The sequence below is a fragment of the Sitophilus oryzae genome, unplaced genomic scaffold (assembly GCF_002938485.1).
Source record: "Sitophilus oryzae breed Bouriz unplaced genomic scaffold, Soryzae_2.0 scaffold_1576_pilon_pilon, whole genome shotgun sequence".
Classification (NCBI taxonomy): domain Eukaryota; kingdom Metazoa; phylum Arthropoda; class Insecta; order Coleoptera; family Curculionidae; genus Sitophilus; species Sitophilus oryzae.
The window spans coordinates 4,300,863-4,321,775 of record NW_022146254.1 but is presented as its reverse complement, the minus strand read 5'-3'; the positions used below and the strand labels follow the sequence as shown (position 1 = coordinate 4,321,775).

At 31.3% G+C, this 20,913-nt stretch overlaps 1 protein-coding gene across 4 annotated transcripts in view; it reads right to left on the bottom strand.

Moving 5' to 3' along the window:
* Nucleotides 1-222: 222 nt before the first annotated feature.
* LOC115879221 (zinc finger protein 467-like) overlaps nucleotides 223-20,913 on the bottom strand; it is a 32,309-nt gene continuing 11,618 nt past the window's right edge. For 2 of the 4 annotated variants that reach the window (XM_030895920.1, XM_030895921.1), the window contains exons 2-12: nucleotides 18,757-18,892; nucleotides 17,536-17,711; nucleotides 15,938-16,078; nucleotides 11,318-11,498; nucleotides 11,081-11,199; nucleotides 6,361-6,489; nucleotides 6,022-6,168; nucleotides 5,737-5,965; nucleotides 3,243-3,388; nucleotides 1,262-1,387; nucleotides 223-1,203 (exon numbers count right to left, since the gene is read on the bottom strand). In XM_030895920.1, coding sequence (XP_030751780.1) covers nucleotides 1,060-1,203; nucleotides 1,262-1,387; nucleotides 3,243-3,388; nucleotides 5,737-5,965; nucleotides 6,022-6,168; nucleotides 6,361-6,489; nucleotides 11,081-11,199; nucleotides 11,318-11,498; nucleotides 15,938-16,078; nucleotides 17,536-17,711; nucleotides 18,757-18,880 — 1,662 coding nt within the window. In that variant the 5' untranslated portion in view covers nucleotides 18,881-18,892 and the 3' untranslated portion in view covers nucleotides 223-1,059. The remainder of the gene's footprint in view (nucleotides 1,204-1,261; nucleotides 1,388-3,242; nucleotides 3,389-5,736; nucleotides 5,966-6,021; nucleotides 6,169-6,360; nucleotides 6,490-11,080; nucleotides 11,200-11,317; nucleotides 11,499-15,937; nucleotides 16,079-17,535; nucleotides 17,712-18,756; nucleotides 18,893-20,913) is intronic. The other 2 variants (XM_030895922.1, XM_030895923.1) reach the window with 2 other exon arrangements.

Here is a 20,913-nt window from a genome sequence, read left to right as displayed (position 1 = left end):
AACTGTTATTTCATGCGATGACGTAACTGCATTGATTGATTGATGATCTAGTACTTTAATTTTCCAACATCAAAAACCGCCAATGAGAAATATTCCAAATTGTAGTGTTTAATGGATAAGATCTCGTTAAATAAATTCAAATTGAATAATAACTTTACACCTTTGGCGTTATAACAGCAAAATATTAATTTACCACAATACACCAAGTCACTAGCTCTATTTAAAACAGATACCGTACGAATCGCTAAGCATATTAGCAACATCAGCATTATGAATTTCAAGTGTTTTAGAGTATTGTTAAATTAATGTTAAGGTGTGTCTACATGTAACGTTTTACAGGCCAGTCTTATCTGTTCAGGCTTTAAAAGGTATCTAGTAAAACATTGTGTATAGACGAAAAAACGGACATTTTGAACTGAATTGTTGAATTGAAATTTAAACCATGAATACACTTTGTAGTGAAATTTCAGCTTTTTTTCAACTTCACTAAACACAATGCTATAATTAATTGACAACTGCAGGTAAAACTGTAAAAAAAACTGTCCGTGTTGAAGAGTTTTTGATCCGTCTTATCTGTAAAATGATTTGTCTAGACGCGATCAAGACGTCTATGGAACTGCCGCACCCTAGACACTCTACCTTTTTAACTGACAGGTACGACGTTCTGTGTAGACTAAGCTTTATTTTGCTCAATTTGAATACCCCCCTTTTGAAATCCAGGTACATATAAAATTTAAATATCAGTTAAAAATAGTAAATTTTAACCAATATGTATAAAGGACACTGAATATTATACATATAACGAATATAATTTTGAAACTATCTGAACAAATATGCAAAAATATATATTTGTACAATCTCTATTTCCATTTTAAGGCCTTAGCAAGCAGCTTTCCCGATAGATATGGTCAAAGGTTAATCGTATGTACTATGATACATTTAAACTACTTATCAAGGGAATAAGTGCTTGCAACTGAGAAATAACTTTAACAACGGTGTGCCACATAACAATTTTTACCAAGGAGAATGCATTAGATGGTATTGATGGTTTTATATACGCTAATTGGGTAAAACAGAGATACCCTCGTTCGCTGTTGGTAGTACTACGGTGCTGGCTTGGGGCGATTCGCCATCAGCAGTAATTTGAATTTGATGTTGAGGTACTTGAATTTGTACGGGTATTTGGATTTGACTGTTGGGACCCTAAAATATAGTTGGATACATAGAAAAATGAAATAGAAGTGTTTTAAAGTGTACTTACCCCTGTACCGACTTGAATGGTAACTTGAGCGGTACCATTCGTGATGGGACTGCCGCTCAATTCGGTAGCTACTGCCTCCGGATTGCCGCCTGCTCTTATTATAGCTTGTGCCCTTTCTGCTTGTTCCTATTCAATATAATTATATAAATTATAAAAGTATAAGTATATATCATACGATCGGAAAAAAAACCGGCGTCAAAGACGGCTAGGGAACGACAATAATTGACGATAATTTTGGCGAGGTCAAGCCCTAGACATCATTACTTGGCCCGTACTCTTATCATTACTTTATTTTTTAGTGGCTCTTACTGAGAGTGGCCTTAAGAAGATTGAAATTTATTTTTATTTGAGTAAAAATGATTTTTAAATGGTGTAATTTGGTAAAATTCGAGAAAAAAATATGTTTTAGAAATAGATTTGTGTCTGGAAACGTTCAATCCTTCTTTAATCTTTATATAATTAGGTTAATTTTTGACAAGTTTTATGTCAATTTTTAGTAAATGATGTATAGAGGTTGACCTTGCCAAAATTATCATCGATTATCATTTCCCAGCCGTCTTTGACGCTGTTTTTTTTTGGGATCATATGGTATTTTACTATAAAATACAAGTAAGTATATATTTTTTAAAATGAACAGGTTTTTTACATTTTTAAAGGTTGTTTTATTAGGTATTTACTCTATTTTAAAGTCGATTAACTTTCCTTCTATTTTACTACTTTTACTAAAAATATCAGAAGTTACACATCTAGTGATTTATGTTAGTGAAATTTATTTACTTGGTATGCTTGGAATTGCGTAATGCAATTATAAGTACTACAATATACCGGGTGTGTCTCAAAAGTGGCTCACCCCTATAACTTTTTTATTTTTTCGAATAAAAAAACGAGATTTGGTATGTTAGTATATGACATAAATTAGGATTGATTGACATATTCAATTGTTTTCGGTTACTTTCGGTTTCACCGGAAATGAATACAACTTTTGATTTTTAAATGACACCCCCGGGTTTTTTTTTCTTTATTCGATAGAAAATGACACTCTGAATAGAATGACATATCACATGTCAACTTTTGACATTTTCGCATATGATTTATTTGAAATAATAATATGTGGTTCATAACGACAATTTGACTCGAAATACCAAGTGTGTGGTATCAAATTATTCGTAAAAAAATGCTTTTTGCAATTATGCTAATGAGCCACCCCCGGTCCATTTGAAAAAATTGAGATATGATTAAAAATACGATTTTGACATCTTTTAACCGACCAGGACAAGACACTAAAACATTAGACGATCAAATCTATTTTTCCAAGACTCTTTGAATAAATATTAGTGTTTTTAACACAGTCATGGCACTCCAGATTGAAATTTAAAATACAAATTTGTTTTAAGCGAACGTGTCAAAAGTTGACATATAATGTGTCATTCGATTCAGAGTGTGATTTTCTATCGAATAAAGTAAAAAAATACCGAGGGTGCCACAAAGGGTACAAAAATCAAAAGTTGTAGTCATTTCCGGTGAAACAGGAAGTGACCGAAAACAATTGAATACGTCAATTAATCCTAATTTATGTCATATACGAACATACCAAATCTCGTTTTTTTATCTGAAAAAATAAAAAAGTTATAGGGGTCAGCCACTTTTGAGACGCACCCGGCATACTTATCATCCAACTCAAAACTTTTCCCTTATCTAGGATATGTTAAATTCTTTCAGAAGTCACAAGACCCTTGTATATATTTTGGACAAAGAAAGTTCAGGGATCAATTAAATTGAATCAAAATGCAGAAAATTAGGTAAAAAATGCAGCATCAAAATTACACAAGTAGGTACCAGCTTGGTTGCTACAACTTTTCTTGCATGCAAGTAAAATTGCCAACTGTAAAACGGCCTTTAGATTCAGAAAGAATTAATTATTGATTTATTGTATGGCAGTTTGTGGTCCTTTACCAGTTCAAACAGGCAACAACATACATACCTTTGCTCTTCTAGTAATATGACTTCTTGTATGTTTACGTAGGTGATCTTTCCTGTAAAAACCTTTGCCACATTCACCGCATATTTCTGTTTTTTCGCCCGAGTGAATTACAAAGTGAAGATTCAGATGTTCCTTACGTTTGAAACCTTGAATAAATATACCAAATTAATACAGGGTCATATACAGGGTGGTCCGAACTGTATTCCGGAAACTTCGGCAGCATATTTTGCAGATGAAAATAATTAAAAACGTTCGTATAAATGTATGTCCTAAAATGCTTAGTTTCAGAGATACAAGGTATAGAAGTTTCATTTTTATTATGATTTTTTCCAAATACTTTCTGAAGTAACGTCAATATTTGCATGAAAATTGGTGTCTGGGAGTTTTTTGACATGAGAAATTTCATTTTGATATCTCAATATGATTCCTATTTTTTTGTAGGGGGAGCCACCTACATGTTTTAACTGTTTTGAAGAGTAATAACTTTTCATCCGTACCTGTTGGTTATAACTTTTAATTTTATCTAAATGGCTCAAAACTATGAAAAAACTTATTCGGATCATTTTCGAATGGTGACGGAGTATATGGTGGACAGTTTTTATATAGACAATTTAAAATACTTAAGTGCTGATATCAAGAAGTTAAAATATCGATTGGATACGTTCAATAAAAAGAGGGCTTCTGTACATTCAAACAAAAAGTACACCTGAACATTATGTGACTGCAATGGTAAAAGTATACAGAAAGTGGAGGGAACTAATTTTTAAGCTGTGGAGCTAACACTGGTGATTTTTAAATTATAACTAAATATGTAGGTTTTTATTTATCTATTTATATTTTAATTTTAGGCGGCATGTAAACATTATGTCATACATAACAAATAAAATCAAGAAAGGTACCACGCTATGATTTATGTAGAATGAAGGAAGATAACATCTTACTTTCTAGCAACTTTTATTGCCATTCTTGCCTTCTCATAATATTTATATTTTAAGTTCTTGTAGCGGGTTAATTGTAAATTGACTGCCCTGATATTCAGTAAGTCTTATCACCATCAAAATGTAAATTATTACAATATTGTAATTAAAACACTTTATATTTACTTCCCTTTTAATTTAATAAATTTAAAAAATAATAAAATATGTAAAATATATATATGTAATACACTGTCGCTACGGGGTATCCATGAGAGGGGAAACGATATTCTCTCGATGTTTTTCGTAAAAAAATAGACGTCTATCAATCCCCGTCCCATCAATAAAAATTCAACAAATTTGCAAGTAGCCAATAAAATGAGTGGGCGGAGCGATTTGCGGTGACGCACTCGTCAAATCGACGTATAAAATATATTGCTGTTTATTTAAATGTTTTTTGTCCGCATTCCTTTCATAGACACACATCCAGCAGATGTACTGTATGTTTCCTTCGAATCTTCCTGATATATATAACACTCTTAAAAAATAATATTTTATGCTTATATAATAAACATTATTGATCACATATTAATACATTTAATAACAAAACTTTCAAATAAAATATTTACTTGATTTTATGTAAAAAGGCACTGCATTAGAGCCTTATTTTATCTATACAATGTATTTTATTAATAGTCTTCTGAAATAACTTAACCATGAAGGTATTTATTAACATTCTTGGTGCCAATCATCTTCTCTAACTTTTCTTGGTCAGATACTAGACGTACTTTTCATGATCAGATTGTAGCGTACCTGTTTTATACCATAACTGTGAATACTGTGATTTTCCGGAAATACTATTAATCTTAGTTATCAGGAATTACATGTTTTTCAAATTAATTTTTCCCCACCTTCTTCCACATGTAAAAAACAGGCCATTAATGATTTAACAAATCAAACATAATATAAACTAACTTTGAAATGTTTTGAAATCACATTCATAGCTTAAGAGAAATTTTCTGAAAAAAACATCATTTACGATTTTCCGTCTTTTTTCGGCGCGTATAAAAACATTTTATTATAGTTACTGGTAAATGTTATCCAACAATGGAACAATTAAATTTTTAGCGTTATTGGAAATAGTTTAAATGCAAATTTAATTTAAAATCAAAAAAGTTTATTTCGAGACGAAAACCAGCTAATCATATTGGCGAGGGCTACATACGTCATAGAAGCGCGCGTAAGTGTGAAATTCAAACTTTTCCCCATTTTTTGGCATAATATTAAGTTTTATATAAAAAAGGCTAAGTAGCAAGCACTAATTAGGTTGAAATCTGTTTAATTACGTGGAATTTGAAAAACATGAAACATGCCCATTTATGTCAATGATACTTCAGGAATCGTTATTTCAGGAATTATTCGGAAAAAATCGAAATAAAACTGAAACTTCTACACCCTGTATCTCCGAAACTAAACAATTTAGGACAGACATTTATACGAACTTTTTTACATATTTTATCTGCCGAAGTTTCTGGAATACAGTTCGGGCCACCCTGTATAACGCAATGCAATTATATTACCTTTCATACAAACAGAACAAACAAAAGGTCTCTCTGGATTATGTCCCAATTTATGCCTCTCCAAGTGTTCCTTTCTCTTTAATCCTGCTCCACAAATATCACAAATAAATCGCCTTTCGATCTTGTGTCCCACGAGATGTTGTTCCAGTAACTCCTTCTCTGGGTAGGCCATGTGACATTCCGGACAACAGAACAGAGTCGTTCCGTCTAAAGCTGTCGCAATATGAACCTGTTTAAAATATTTGATGTTAGGTTTTATCGGCAAAGTTTTTAAGAAGCATTTACCTGGCCTGGCTTAGGTTTTTTCGGCTTTGGTGGTTTTTTCTTGTACTTCTTCTTTTTCTTGCCAGTTTCGGGAGTTGTTTCTTCGGGAGTTTCTTCTTGTGTCATTTCAGAGAGACTACCCATTACTAAGTGCTCCTGAAAGTTGAACTAATTTTTGGAGGAAACGAAAACCCAAAATTAAAAAAACCAAACAGGATGCAAACTAAATCAAATCGTATAACCAATACTTTGCTACATAATACAAAATATAAATATTAAGAAATGCAAACTAAAACTAAAAACCGACACCCAGATACAATATATTTATCCAGATTAGATTTATACGTATGTAATACCTACATGATCATCGGGATTGTTTAAGCTGACAGCTTCGAGAACGCCATCTTCCGTGATAAGTTCTCTCTTGATATCGTGGGTGTTGAATTTTAAAAACTGATGAAGGGAAGTCAAGGGTAAAGGCGTCTGCACCTGTTAAGGTTGCGTACAAATATTATATATTTTACCGAAAAAGAAATTTTAATAAAAAATATGAATTTTCCGAGTAGTCAGTGTTAAATGTAAACTAACTCTAAGTTCTTTAACCCTCTAAGTTTCTGTTACTACTTTTTTTTTCCATATAGGCATGACTATTGTCTCCATAAAGCACTATTCACCATAAGGCTTTATAGTGCTTAGTCTTTTCAATGATAGTTTGTCAAAAACTTTTGTACTAGATCCGAGATTGTACATGTTCTTTTACCAGGTTACTTTAAAATTCTGGATCTACTTTTCATTACAGCAACAGAGTATTTGTAGTGTTTTATGCGTGTTATACTGTTTCTGTTTTTTTTTTGTTACAAAGGTAGCCCCCCAGAGTAAGGATTCTAGTTCAAGTATGAGAGATATACCGGGTGCTTTTTTTTCCAAAGTGGCTTACGAAATTTCACAAAACGAAATCGGGATTGATTGACGTATTCAGTTACTTTCGGTCAGTTGCTGTTTCACCGGAAATGACTATAACTTTTGATTTTTAGACGATACCCATGATAGAAAATGATATTCTGAATAGAATGACATATATTATTATAGTCAACTTTCAACATATTCAATTAAAAAAAAACTGCATTTTAACAGTCTAGAGTGTCATAGCTGTGTTAAAACCATTAATTTTTAATCAAGGAGCTTTGAAAAAATAGATTTAATCGTCTAATGTTTTTTTATGTCATTTAAAAGATGTCCACATCGTATATTTAACCATAACTCAATTTTTTTCCAAATGGAACGAGGGTGGCTCATCAGCATATTTGAAAAAAGCATTTCTTATGAATAATTTGGGGTACCACCTACTTGGTACTTCGAGTCAAATTGTCGTTACATTTATGGCTATGGCACTTCAGATTAAAATTAAAATGCTATTTTTAATTAAAAATGTCAAAATTTGATAATATGTTATGTCTTTCTATTCAAAATGTCATTTTCTATCAAAGAAAGTAAAAAATACCGAGGGTACCATTTAAAAATCAAAAGTTGATGTAATTTCCGGTTTAACAGTGACCGTTGGCAGCGAATGAAAATGATCAACCAACCCTTATTTATGTCATATAGCAACATACCAAATCTCGTTTCTTTTTATCTGAAAACATAGTGGCGAGTAACTTTTGAAAAACACCCTGTATAACATATTTCATACTTTTTGTCTTTACGAGAGGAAATCTTTTTTAATACTATCATTTTGAGGAAAATGCGATACGTTAACAACAGAAAAAAATATGACGTTAATCACAATCAATCAAAATTAATAATAACAATCTATTAAAGAATGAAATCGAAATTATATTACCATAGAAACGCCTTTTTGTTTTTAAAATTCAACCATATTTTCATGTTTTTTTTCCTAATTTTCTCTAAAACGGTATGGAAATTTGGAAAAGTATAAACGGGATTACCCATTTTAGAACAAGCAAAAATTTTTTGTGAATGCATTTTTCTCAAAATATCAATAAAAAAGTGTTTCCTCTTGGAAAGACAATCCGGAGACATACTGTACATGTATCGTACTAGAAGCTCGTTATGTTAGTCGTCGCCAAAAAAAAAATTCGATTAAGTATAGTCTGTTCAATGATAAAATAATGACAGTGACAGTTATTGTCTGTTATTTTTGGATGTTGTCTGACGAAATCATCCCTTCTTTCGTTGGACAGACTTTATCCATCCATTAGTACTAAAAATTACATGTTATATTTAAGCCAAAAAAATCCGTTATTCTCTTTAAACCCAATAAAATAGTATCTACCTTCAAATCTAACCCTCATTAAAGAATAAACAAAAATGTTAGAATACTCGTTAATAATTCCTTTTAGAAAATTTGTGGTAGTTTATTTATAGAATTTGAAGACTTTTTTGTGTAGTGTATTTATTTGAATATAAAACAGAAAGATAAACAATTATTTTTGATATTTTGAATGACTTCATGTAATATTATAATGAGTATTCAATAAAAAAGGACAATTAAAAAAATAATAATAGGGACACCAACAAATATAATACTAAGATAAAACAAAACAGAAAAAACAATAATATATTTATATCATACAGTGCGTAGACCAAAAATTTCGTAACAAATGGAAATAAATGAGTTCAAGAAAAAAAGTCAAAAGTCAATTAATTATAGCCAATACCAAAAAAAAATAATTTTGTCATATTATGTCATGGGCTAGATGATAAATATCGAAAAATGTCAAAGAGAAAAGTTGTTCAGAATTCGATTTTACATCCATATGTTAATTTTCATTAATAAACAGGGACTTTCAAAATTTTTATTTTTTCGGTAATTATTCCAAAAACTCTTATTTTTTCAGATGTAAGAAAAACGGCATATATTATAAAAAACAATTCATACAGCAGTAATTTTTCTTTACTCCTATACTGCCTACACTGTATAGTATATCTTAAATAATATAAGCTTTATAAGTTTAGTATCTAAAAAATTGTAAGAGAAAACAAATATATACGTATAATAAAAATAATTCATACAATAGTACTTTTTTCATTATACTGTCTATACTACTCCACTGTATACTACTATACTATCTGTAATATAAACCATGGTAATAAGCTTAGTATGATGAATATTGTAATTTTATTTTTTAGCGATTATTTACAGTAAATAAAAATTTACTGTATTAGATTTTTAAAATATATATTTTTTTGAAAGTCCCTTTATAATTATAAAATTGTTATATAGATATAAACCGAATTTGAAACAACTTTTCTCTTTTGGTTGTACACAGTAAAATAAAGCCGGATAATAACTGAGTTTAATAATTGTTTACAGTAATTTTACTATTTTTAGCACATTCATTTTTTAAATGAATAATTCGTTTTCACATAAAATAAGAAGTTAAAAGATAACCTACTCTTATTTTATTTGCTTTTTATATGGCCTGTATGAAAGCAACTACAATGTTCCATATAACAAGTGATGTAAAATTACCAGTAATTTACAAATTGGTAATATTACCAGTAATATTACGGTAACATTTGTAATTTATAAAGAACAGTTTTTTAAATAATATTAATTTTCTATTTCAAAACTAAAAACATTACAAAAAAGACACGAACGTTTTCTAAACTTGTCAGTCAGAGTGGTCTATATTATAGTACGTAATAAAAACGTTGGGGTCGCACCACTCTGGCACTTTGTGCCATTGTATCGGTTTTTTAATCGCGGTGCGATCCCTTTAGACACACATTTATTAATACTAATATTATTCTGTAAAACTTAATGGGGTCTAATAAAGAAATTTGAATTTGAATTTGAATTTAATAGAGTGGATAAAGGTAAAGCATCCTTAATATCGTCATTTCATTTCTTTCTTCCACCATTCTTGGATGTTCTCCATAGTAAATTATAATAATTATAGCCAATATATGTAAGTTTTCCGGCCCTTTCTACGGTAAGTCTCTCTGTGTTTCTTTTTGTACTAAAGGTTCTTTAGTTTGTGGCCGTTGACGATGGTAAATTTAAATGTCTACAGTACTTATTTTCAGGGTTGGAAAAAATGATGATTTTTTTTAAAAAATTAAAAAAATCAGATTTTTTTATTTAAATCAGATTTTTTTGATTTTAATTCAAAACAATATTTAAATCGGATTAGGGAGGACTTATTTCCAATTAAAGTCCTATCCTAGATAGCTAAATCTTTATAACTGTCCGATACCGATGACATCAGTTCTACGGCGCGTATCATTTTTCCACATCGATAGGTCACCAATATATTCCGCAAAAAAAGTCGCTCGCTTCAGATCAAAAGGATTTTATTTCCAAACATCTCAAAAATATTAACTTTTGTGATTTTAACGCCTAAGCACAAAAGTACAACAATATATTATTAAACAGATATTGAGTGTCAAATTCAACGAGTGTACAAATTGTTGCTCGATTACTGTACATATTATTTGCAATGTTTAAAATTTATTAAAAATTATTTGTAATGTTTTGTAAGAAATAGTATGTTCTAATCGGAGTAAAAATGTGCCTCTCTGTAATAATCTTTTATTTTTTGTGCCTCCCTGATAATATATCGTCATCGTCGGAATAGCTTTACGATGGTCCTTTAAAGGTACAGCATCGTCAAAAAAAGTATAGTTTTTACTCATAATAAAACAATACACTATTGTTCGGAAATAGTCTTAAGTCAATAAAAAAAAAAAAATAATTGCATAAAATCAACGGCGGATGATGCATTACGGATGCATGCAAACCCACACTTGCTCTTTTTGATATTGTATCACCTAAACCCACTTTTTACATGTTCAAGGACATATTTGCCACCCTAACAGGTAACACATGACATATATTTTTTGACCATATTTTTTAGAAATACATTAATATTTTTCCCGTTTGTTGCGATTTTTTTAACGAGCACTGTATCAAAATCAGATAGGCTTTTGCTAAATCCAGTGTACTTAAAATCAAAATAAAGCAAAAAAGCATAACCATATAAAATAAAAGGTGGACTTTAAAAATACGACATAACTACACTAAAACATAAAATTTCCATATGCTCCACGAACCTACCTTTTGAAAATATTCTTGTAAACTTGTCATGTTCTGCAAATATTGGGCAGGCACAGCTATTGCTTCTGGTTCTTGCTCCTGGTCAGTTTGTTGACCCATATCTTGATCTTTACACATCTCTGTCAAGAAGAATGACAAGTAAATAACATAAAAAAAAGTTTGCTAATTTTGTTCTTTCGAAGATTGTCACACTTGTTGATGTTTTTCAATTCTGGCAAGGCATAAAATTGTCCGTACCTGTTTTTATTAGAGCTACTGGCACAGGATGAATCGGTTCTTTATCGTCGTTTTCTTTGTCCTGTTGATCACTTTGCTGCTGCTGTTGCTGCTGTTCTGCTTGGGCCTGCAATAGCTGTAAGTCTTGAGGCTGCAAAGCTGCAACTACTGTCATTCCTTCGAGAGCGCTCTGGCCATCCAGCTGGTTTATACCACAATTATTGATATAGTTCTTTGATATGAAAGGATCAATTTAAATAGTCGATAATCCGAATGTGTATAAATTTCAGAGAAATAAGTACATCTAGAGGAGTTCGAACCGTCACGTTTTTGTTTAGATCTTTCAATGTTGCTACATTTATTTCACTAGTGGAATATTCATAAATGAGAATTAACTAAGTAGTAAAATATAATTCAATATTGAATATTATACAGTGTGGTACGAATTGTATTTGGAAAACCTCGCCAAAATATCCTGCAGATAAAAATAAGTGCATATAAATTTACATCCAAAAATTCATCGTTTCTGAGATACAGAGTGCAGAAATTTCATTTTTATTTCGTTTTTTCGAAATAATTGAACTAAACTAACGTTGATACTTGAATGAAAAGTGGTGTCTGGGTGTTTTTACATGACAAATTCGATTTAGATGTTACCAAAGTTTCCTAATTACAATTCGGTCCACCCTGTATATTAGTATAATGGAAAATGTCTAGATATAGCACAGGTTATTCAGTACTAGCAGGTCAAAATCAATCAAAACATTAGCCTCGGTCCTTTTTTTTAAGTGAAGGCTCAATACAAGTAAGAACCTGACTTTTTATATAAAATAAGGGAATATCTAAGTAGGCAGCTTTGCCATGCAAATAATCGTAAGTCGGCAGGCTAGTTATGAATAGGCTGTGGATATAGTCTATCCAAAAAGAGAAGGCATGTCATTGACAATTATTGTCTGTTATTTAAGTAAATAAACCAGTCATATAGTCTATAAAATGAATAACTTTGAATTTTGACCGTTATTTTTTACCAACATGGCAAATATAAAATCCCTCTGTCAAAAAAGTTATTGATATTCTTTAAATTGAGTGCCTGAACGTATCAGATAGGTAACTCTTTTTACTTTCGTGAAATAGAAAAGGAAAATAATAAAACAAGTGACAGTTCTTCCTTTTCTTGCAAATATCAACACAAAATGTAATAATTGGAATAATTGTCAAAGGTAAAATGTCATCAGCTTTTGACATTTCTAAATATCAGACCAATGCCGTCTCTAATAGAACAGCCTCGGAGCGAGATTTATGACGTCACGCTAGTTAGATACTTACGGATTAATAAATATGCTGTAGAACATATGGAAAACATAATTATTTCTCGTATTTTTGGTTTGTATTTTAAAAATGATATAGTTTACATGAAATATACATAATATACAGTTAATAAATACCTACAATATATATACCTATTTATAGCAATAAATACTTTGGCAAATAAACTATGAACCATACAAATGCAGCAAATGATTTACAATATACATATAATGAATAGGTACATAAGATAATAGGTATAATGTAAAATATATTATAAATTTTGGGGTTCGAAAATAGATCTAATTTAACAAAAAACATTCAATATCTACTAATAGTGATGTATTATTATTTGCATTCACAAAATTTATATGTATATTTTGCAAGTATCAAAGTTCGAAAAATTATATTTGCAAATAATAAAATATCATAAAAAAAGGCGTCAGCGGTGGCTATGAAATAAAGATCGCTGTCATTTTATATGTAAAATTATTCTAAAATTTTTGATTTTTTTGGGGTTTAGGTTCGGGAAAAACGCTGATTAAGTTTTTATTAGGATTTTCATTATTTTTTTTTTGGTTAAAAAAAAAGGTTTTGGCTAACATTATAGCCTTCATCAGTGTTGTGTCATATAAAAAAAATAGTGTCAAATATAATCCAAAAAATTACATATAAAATATTCACAACCTAACCTAACACCTCATAATGTTTACTGCAATTAATAAATTAATATAAACTTGTCAAAAGATGACCACATATTTTTTAAAATTATTATTCTTAACACTAAAACTATCTACATTGACTATAGAGTACGATTTCAGCCATAATCAATGTAACCAAAAATACGAGGAATAATTATGTTTTCCATGTATTCTACAACATATTTATTAATCCATAGTATCTAACTAGCGTGACGTCATAAATCTCGCTCCGATACCGTTTTATTAGAGACGGCATTGCGTCAGCATGGCCGTAAGTTGCTAACCTAATAAAATTAACACTAGAAAAGCCCGCGCGAACTGTCAAATTCAAAGTTATTCGTTTCACAGACTATACCTTAGGTACTTCGGGCACATTTTGAGAAGAACAGATGGAGTAGAAAAAATCATAATCGAAGGGAAGATTAATGGCAAACGACCAAGAGGAAGATCTCCGACGCGCTGGGTGGACCAATCCAAAAAAATTATTGGTCACGGCCTGCAAGAGGCTTCTATAGCCGCTCAAGATAGAGATGGATGGAGAACAACGATCCGAGCAATTGAGACATGATGTCTCCATACTCTTTCGAGGTGGGGCTGCATTACAATGGCGCAAACGGATCGTGGCTATCTTGATCGGTTTCGAAGCTACAGGGGGATTCTCAACTTGGTACTTTTTGAAGATGTTCGATAGTTTGTTTAATTCAGCAACCACGGAGAAATGAATTATACATTCTAAAGGCACTTTTCTGTGCAGAATGCAGTGGCGTAGTCAGACTTTTTTCGAAAAAAAAAATATTTTTTTAGATATTAACCATACTTATGTTTTTTTGTTTAAATAGAACCCCCTGTATATTTTTAAATTTCCTGATTCAGCTTGACATGGGCTTCTCGAAAATATATAACACTATATATTTATTTTCACTGTTATTCCAATTTATTTAAAGAGGTCTATTTTCCTCTTGGTAGGTAATGCCAAATATTAAAGGAAACAAGCGAATATCTACTTTCAAATTAATCCATGTATTAGCAATTAAATAAAGTCGAACAATACAAAGCAAATAAAAAATAAGTGTGACAAGAAAAACAAAAGAATATATTCTAGTAAAAACTCAACAGGTTGCTTCAATCGGGCTTCTCAGTTAATATTTAAAAAAAAATAAAAACACAAAGACTACATTAAATGTTCAAACTGCTGCCCATTATTATCTAGACAGAGTTGGCACCGTCTCCGCACGCTGCCGCTAACAGCATTTCGAATGAGTATGTTGGTTACACTTTGCAAAGCCACAACAAAACTATCTTGTAACTCTTCTAATGTTCTATTTGCATTTCGATAAATTTCGTTTTCAGAAAGCCCCAGAGAAAGAAGTCCAAGGGAGTGATATCAGGTGACCTAGGTGGCTACCTGATTAGTCCATTGTTTGAAATCCATTTTTGTTCAAAGTTCGCGTTGAGATATTCGACTACAACTACCGCAGTATGAGCTGGAGCTCTATCTTGCTGAAAGAATATTTGTTCACCTTCCCTCAAAGGGAAGTTATCTAAAAATGGAACAATGTGTCTTTCCAAAATTTAAAGATATCAGTGAGAATTTAAATTCTCTTCGTAGATTTCATAGGCAAGAGCTCTGTTACCCAGTAAAGCAACACATACGTTAAATCCAAATCGTCTTTGTGCTACCCTGTTTACTTGTTGATCGGGATTTTGATCTGCCCAAATATGATTATTATGTGGGTTGAATATAACATCACTTGAAATTCTTGACTCATCGCTCCAGATAATCTGATCAAACAACAATTCATTTTCTTCTAACATTCCCAAATACCAATTACAAAACTCGATTCTGCGTTCTGCGTCTCGAGGATGTAGAAGCTGAGTTTTCCTTGCTCTATAGCATTTATATTTATTTTTCTTTAAACTTTTCAATGTTTTTTATGACAAACATAAGCATGGTTAATATCTAAAAAAATATTTTTTTCGAAAAAAGTCTGACTACGCCACTGCATTCTACACAGAAAAGTGCCTTTATAATGTATAATTTATTTTTCAGTGGTTGCTTTTAATAAAATAAACAAACTATCGAACATCTTCAAAAAGTACCAAATCTGTGAATCCCCCTGTAGCTTCGAAATCGATCAAAATAGCCACGACCCGTTTGCGCCATTGTGATTGTTTCAAAAAAAGAACCCAAGACTGCAGTGTCAAAATTTGAATATTTCTCACAGTTTCCTAGATACCCCATAGAAACAGCCAAAATGGTCCACCCTGTACAGACAACCGCTAACAGAAATTACGATTGCAGCCAAAAATTTGCGTGTATAACATTGCCTTATCTTTACACCAATTTTTCATTAATAATATCTAGTAATGACCCATCTATTCCTATTAATATCTTAGAACATTAAAAACAACTTCACACTAATTAAATAGACGACAGCTTATAATAGTGTTGGTTCATTTGACTACAAACCAATGTTACTTGTACATTAGGACCCCTATATGTTACCTATACTTATTTCTGTTAGATATGAAAGGTTTATGTTTGAAAAATCTAGCTTTAATATCAGAACTCTCTAAAAAGAAAATATTCGGATGATCGACTAAGATCTTAGCGGTTTACTATGAATATACTTACGATTTGAAGACCTTCCTGGTTGCCGTTGTAAGCTACAGTTAGCACAGTGGCACCCTGACCAAAGGTATGCAATGGTATTTGTGATATTTGATATTTTGGACTGTTTCCACCACTGGATTGTGTTACAGCTGGATTAACAACCTGGAAACGAGTTCGGAAACGTTATACTTTAAAATTCTCTAATAGGAATAGCAAATACCAGATTTATAATTCCTTAATTTTGATTTTTATAAAATATTACCAAAATAATTGAAAGAAAAATAAAAAAAGTCGAACAAAGACAAAAAAAAATATATATACAGTACGTCCCTGGATTGTCTTTAGAGAAGGAAAACTTTATTATATATATATATATATATATATATATATATATATATATATATATATATATATATATATATATATATATATATATATATATATATATATATATATATATATATATATATTATGGATATCTTGAGAAAAATTCATTCTTCATAAACATTTTTGCTTGTTCTAAAATGGTTAATCCCGTTTATACTTTTTCAAATATCAAGACTATTTTAGAAAAAAAAAACACGAAAATATGGTTGAATTTTTTTCATAAAATATGCATTTCAAACCGATACCATAGAAAGATAATAGAAAGAAACCAATACAGAGAAGTTATTTTTCTTGTCAAAGAAATTTGTTTGATAGAGCCATATGTCGCCTCCTCTTAGACATATTTCTTTTAAATAAGGGAATACTTAAAAATAATCATTAGTACTGGATCGTATCAACCGATTTTAAATCAGTTTGGACGATCCAAGTGAGACGGGCGCAACATCATAGATAAACGAAACAAGTTTAGATTGGAAAGTGCCCATAAGGACAATGTAAACACTATTTGGCGCTATTCTTGCAACGGTCGAGACCCAAAACTTTTGAAAATTTCGGAGCGGTTCGGCTTTTTCCAGAATTATATCGCCAAATATTGTTTATTGAAATTTATTATTATTTTCGTTTAATTTTATAAATAAAATACAGTGTGTGGCATACAAGAAACTTTATTTTATATAAGGACGCATGTATGAAATACCTATGAAACATTGGAAACCGACGTTATGCCACGATCCACGATGGTTTTTGCAGTTCACAGTTTACAGCACACCTTTTTAAGTTTTTAATGCCACTTTTTCACAATTATCACCGGTTGGAGTAAATAAAACTTGAATTAAACTCACAAGATAGCAATAATTACTTTGAAAATGGACGCTATAAACACTTTTCGGAATTTCTTTAATGAGAGCGGTTTAGATTTTGAAAGATTATTATGATTTTTGAACATAGACTAATTTTTTGAAGATTCTGACTTTGACAAGAGAAAATTATTTCTGTTTTTGTTTGCCGTCGTTCTTAGCGACCGCTATAGCAGCGCCAGATCGCGCGTATAACGGTCGCGACCCAAAATAATTTCGCGACCTAAAATTTTTACGGGCTTTCCAATCTAAACTTGTTGCGTTTATCTATGCGCAACATCCAAGTGTATTTTATCCCAGTACACTTTGACGGTGTCTACCAAGCTTAATACCTATACTACCCAATATTTCTAAATAAAATATAATATTATTTACCTGAATTTGTACGGTTTGTTGGGGATCACCAGGCTTGGCTCCGGGCATTGTTATAGGCAAAGTTATCACGGTTTGACCTTGCTGCGCGGAATTGGGAGAGTCTGGTCTTCCTGACGCAGACTGGGCAAAGATATTTGCATCCAATGGACGAATATAATGTACCCCATTTTCACCTCCTGAAAAGTAAATACTTAAGTATTCCTTTAACAGTGTAACTGATTTGATATTGATATTTACAGATGCCCCATTTTCGTGTGTTTTACATATGAGTAGAGGTACAAAGATGCGGTTTTCAAATTACTTCGCCCTGTATTTCAGGACCTAAGAGGGCTAGGACAAATATGTGTGTAGCATCTTTAATTTAATAAAAAAAGTAGCACAGTGATGTGAAAACCGCATCTTTGTATATACTCATAAACGAGAAATCTCTTAAAACACGAAAATGGAACACCCGTTATTGATAGAACTTAAAGACAAAAACATTTAGTAATATTTTAACCGGCCAAAATAAATCGCTGTAAATTACTTTCAAGTTCGAAATTTAGCCGCTAGGAGGCATTGAGGAGTTGAAATGCCAATTTGCTCTTATATTTCTCTAATTGAAGTATGTTCCTTTCCATTCCTTTCTATTTTCAAAAATTATGTGCTACGAGAAGATCAATCTTTTTTTTCCATATATTTAATTCTGATTTGGATGAATAAATTTATTAAATAATCTCTCACTATAATAGCGCTGGTTCAGAATACTGACGAAAATAATACTGATTTTCTTAAAAAAACCCAATAGTATTGAAGAAATAAAGAGCTGCGCAGTCTTATGGGCGATTTCGTGGCACAAAATATGTCAGAGATGTAGCTGGCGTTACCGTTATCTGTTTACCCGAGATTAAGTTTAGCTCTGCGCCGCTGCACGCTGATAGTCGTTTACAGCACAGCGGATAAGTTTCATAGTTATGAAAAGCAGTAAATAGTAAAATTATAGCTCCAATTTGCAATTTCCAGATTATTAACCTCATTGTGTCATTACAATCTCGATTTTTTATAAAAACTTGAAAAATATGGAATCACATAAAATTCTAAATAAAAACAATAAAAAATTTCACAGAACGTACAAGTAGCAGCATCAAACCAAACATCTGTCGATACCAGACCTTTGACCAGACTTTCCTGTGCGTTGAGGAAGCATTGTAGCATTGAATTCTTACATTTATAAAATCATACCTTGAAGAACTCCGACCACTTGTCCACTAGGCGTTGTAACACTTTGTGTTATTTTGCCCGCTGAGAATTGAGTGGCTACTGGCATTGCAGCCGACAAGGGAACTCCAAATGGTGCGAAATTCATTTTAGATCAAATCTGAAAAAAAAAAGAAGGTAAGACCTAGTAACTGCATATGTATTATGTAAAATATAATTGAAGGCTTCCCTCGAATAAGGGGCTATGTAAAGTAAGTTTTAAGTAAATAAAGAAAAACGATTTTCTACAGTTTGCGTATTGATAATCATATTCAAGTGGTACTAACATCAACTTTATTAATCCCCAGATATAAAAAGTTGAACAACACAATAATAAACCAGTATTAGAGATATACATATATAATAAACTCTTGAGTCCCGGGAATAAGGGTTTATGTGAAATGTAACATAAACCCTTATGGCAGGCAACCAATTTAGATTACATTTTTTTTGTGTACAAGTTGTACATTTCTTAACCGTTTGTTTTTAATACACCTCCATTCAGTTACATTTATTTTTCGTTTTCGACCTTTATTTAATGTTTTGCAAAGCGACGGCGTGACTTGAACGTTCGACAAATTTACGATATTGAATAAAATGTGACAACATATACCCTTATTCCATGCTAGAAAAGATGATGCCGCATGTTGTTCATAGATGACGGCACATTATCGGGTATTTATTACTGCAAAAGGATAAACTTGTCTACACAGACCCTTTTTGTGCAAAAATCCCAATATCTGAAAAATGCAACATAAACCCTTATTCGAGGGAATGCTTCAATTATAAAATTTACCTAGTTTACTAATTTAGTTTATGCTTTATCGAATTCATTTTTGTCCAACAAAAAGAATAATACTATATGCTTGATACTAACTAGTAGTTAATTTTAACTACATTATCCAATCCTTTTTCTAAAGTCTGATTATCATTAAAAAACTGAAATCATACTCTTAAACTATTTTTTGACAACTTTAGCATATGTATTGATTAATAAATTCCTATTTAACAGAATGAAAATGTTTTACAAAATGTTATTTTTCTCGTTTTCACTGTCAGATATTATCACAGCCTATTCACTAGACTTAAGAGCATTTACCTAGATATTCGCTTATCTTCTTAAGTAACAAGTCGGATTCTGAGATCCATTGCAGCTCCGTTTATGAAACCTATCTAGAATGGTGCTCTGACTACCTGTATTCTTGTATAGGCTTTATGCAGTTCAGTCGATTTAAAAAATTCCGACCGCAGCGCTCGGTACGGCAGAAATCAGAAGTTTTCGCTTGTATTTCACGCAGTTCCGAGGTTGATCGCATTGAAAAATAATGGCAAAATCGTAGCTTTGTCATAATATTTAAGTATTTTAGTCTTTAATAGTGTAGTTATTGAAACTATAAAACACTCAGGTACGAGGTTTGTGAGATGTAACGCTGTTTTGGGTAGTAAAAATGAAGCGAAAGAGAGCCCGACCCTGCTTCGCTTTGCGTTGTGACAATTTCAAAATTATCGAAAAAATGTTAACACGTAAAGGAGCATGATTACGTAGTTGGGTGCAATAGCATTCAATAATTCAACTTTCCTGGATATTCATCTCTCCCGCAACAACATTTTATAGCTTCACAACTTCTCACACCGATTTGATCAAAAGCGAAAATTGATTCAAGCAGCTCGACGAAACAAGTGAGTAAACAAAGTGCCCATTACATAATCAAAAAATTAAATAGGCATATACTATGAGAGGAAAAATTATAATTTGCAATATCAATGGTATACTTGTTTTAATCAACTAGTGCTTAAATTTTTTATGAATATCTTCTTAAATTATAATTATGTAATCGGGAGATTAATATATTTAACATAACAATTATGTACCTTTAAAAAAATCGCTATAACCGTAATAGCCCCAGTTATGTCTCCGCTAGCAAAGTCGGTTAGTAAAAAAGGGTAAAACTATGCTAGCTACTGTATTATTTGAACTCATCTAAAAACATTTATTGGATTGAATAATAAATTATAATACAAGTTAGACCTTCTGAAGATATCAAAATATTTAATTTATTTTTATTTGTAGGATCTTCGCAAATTATACTTCGTAACACTTTTAGATTAATTATTATATAATAAATTTTTCGTAAACTGGCT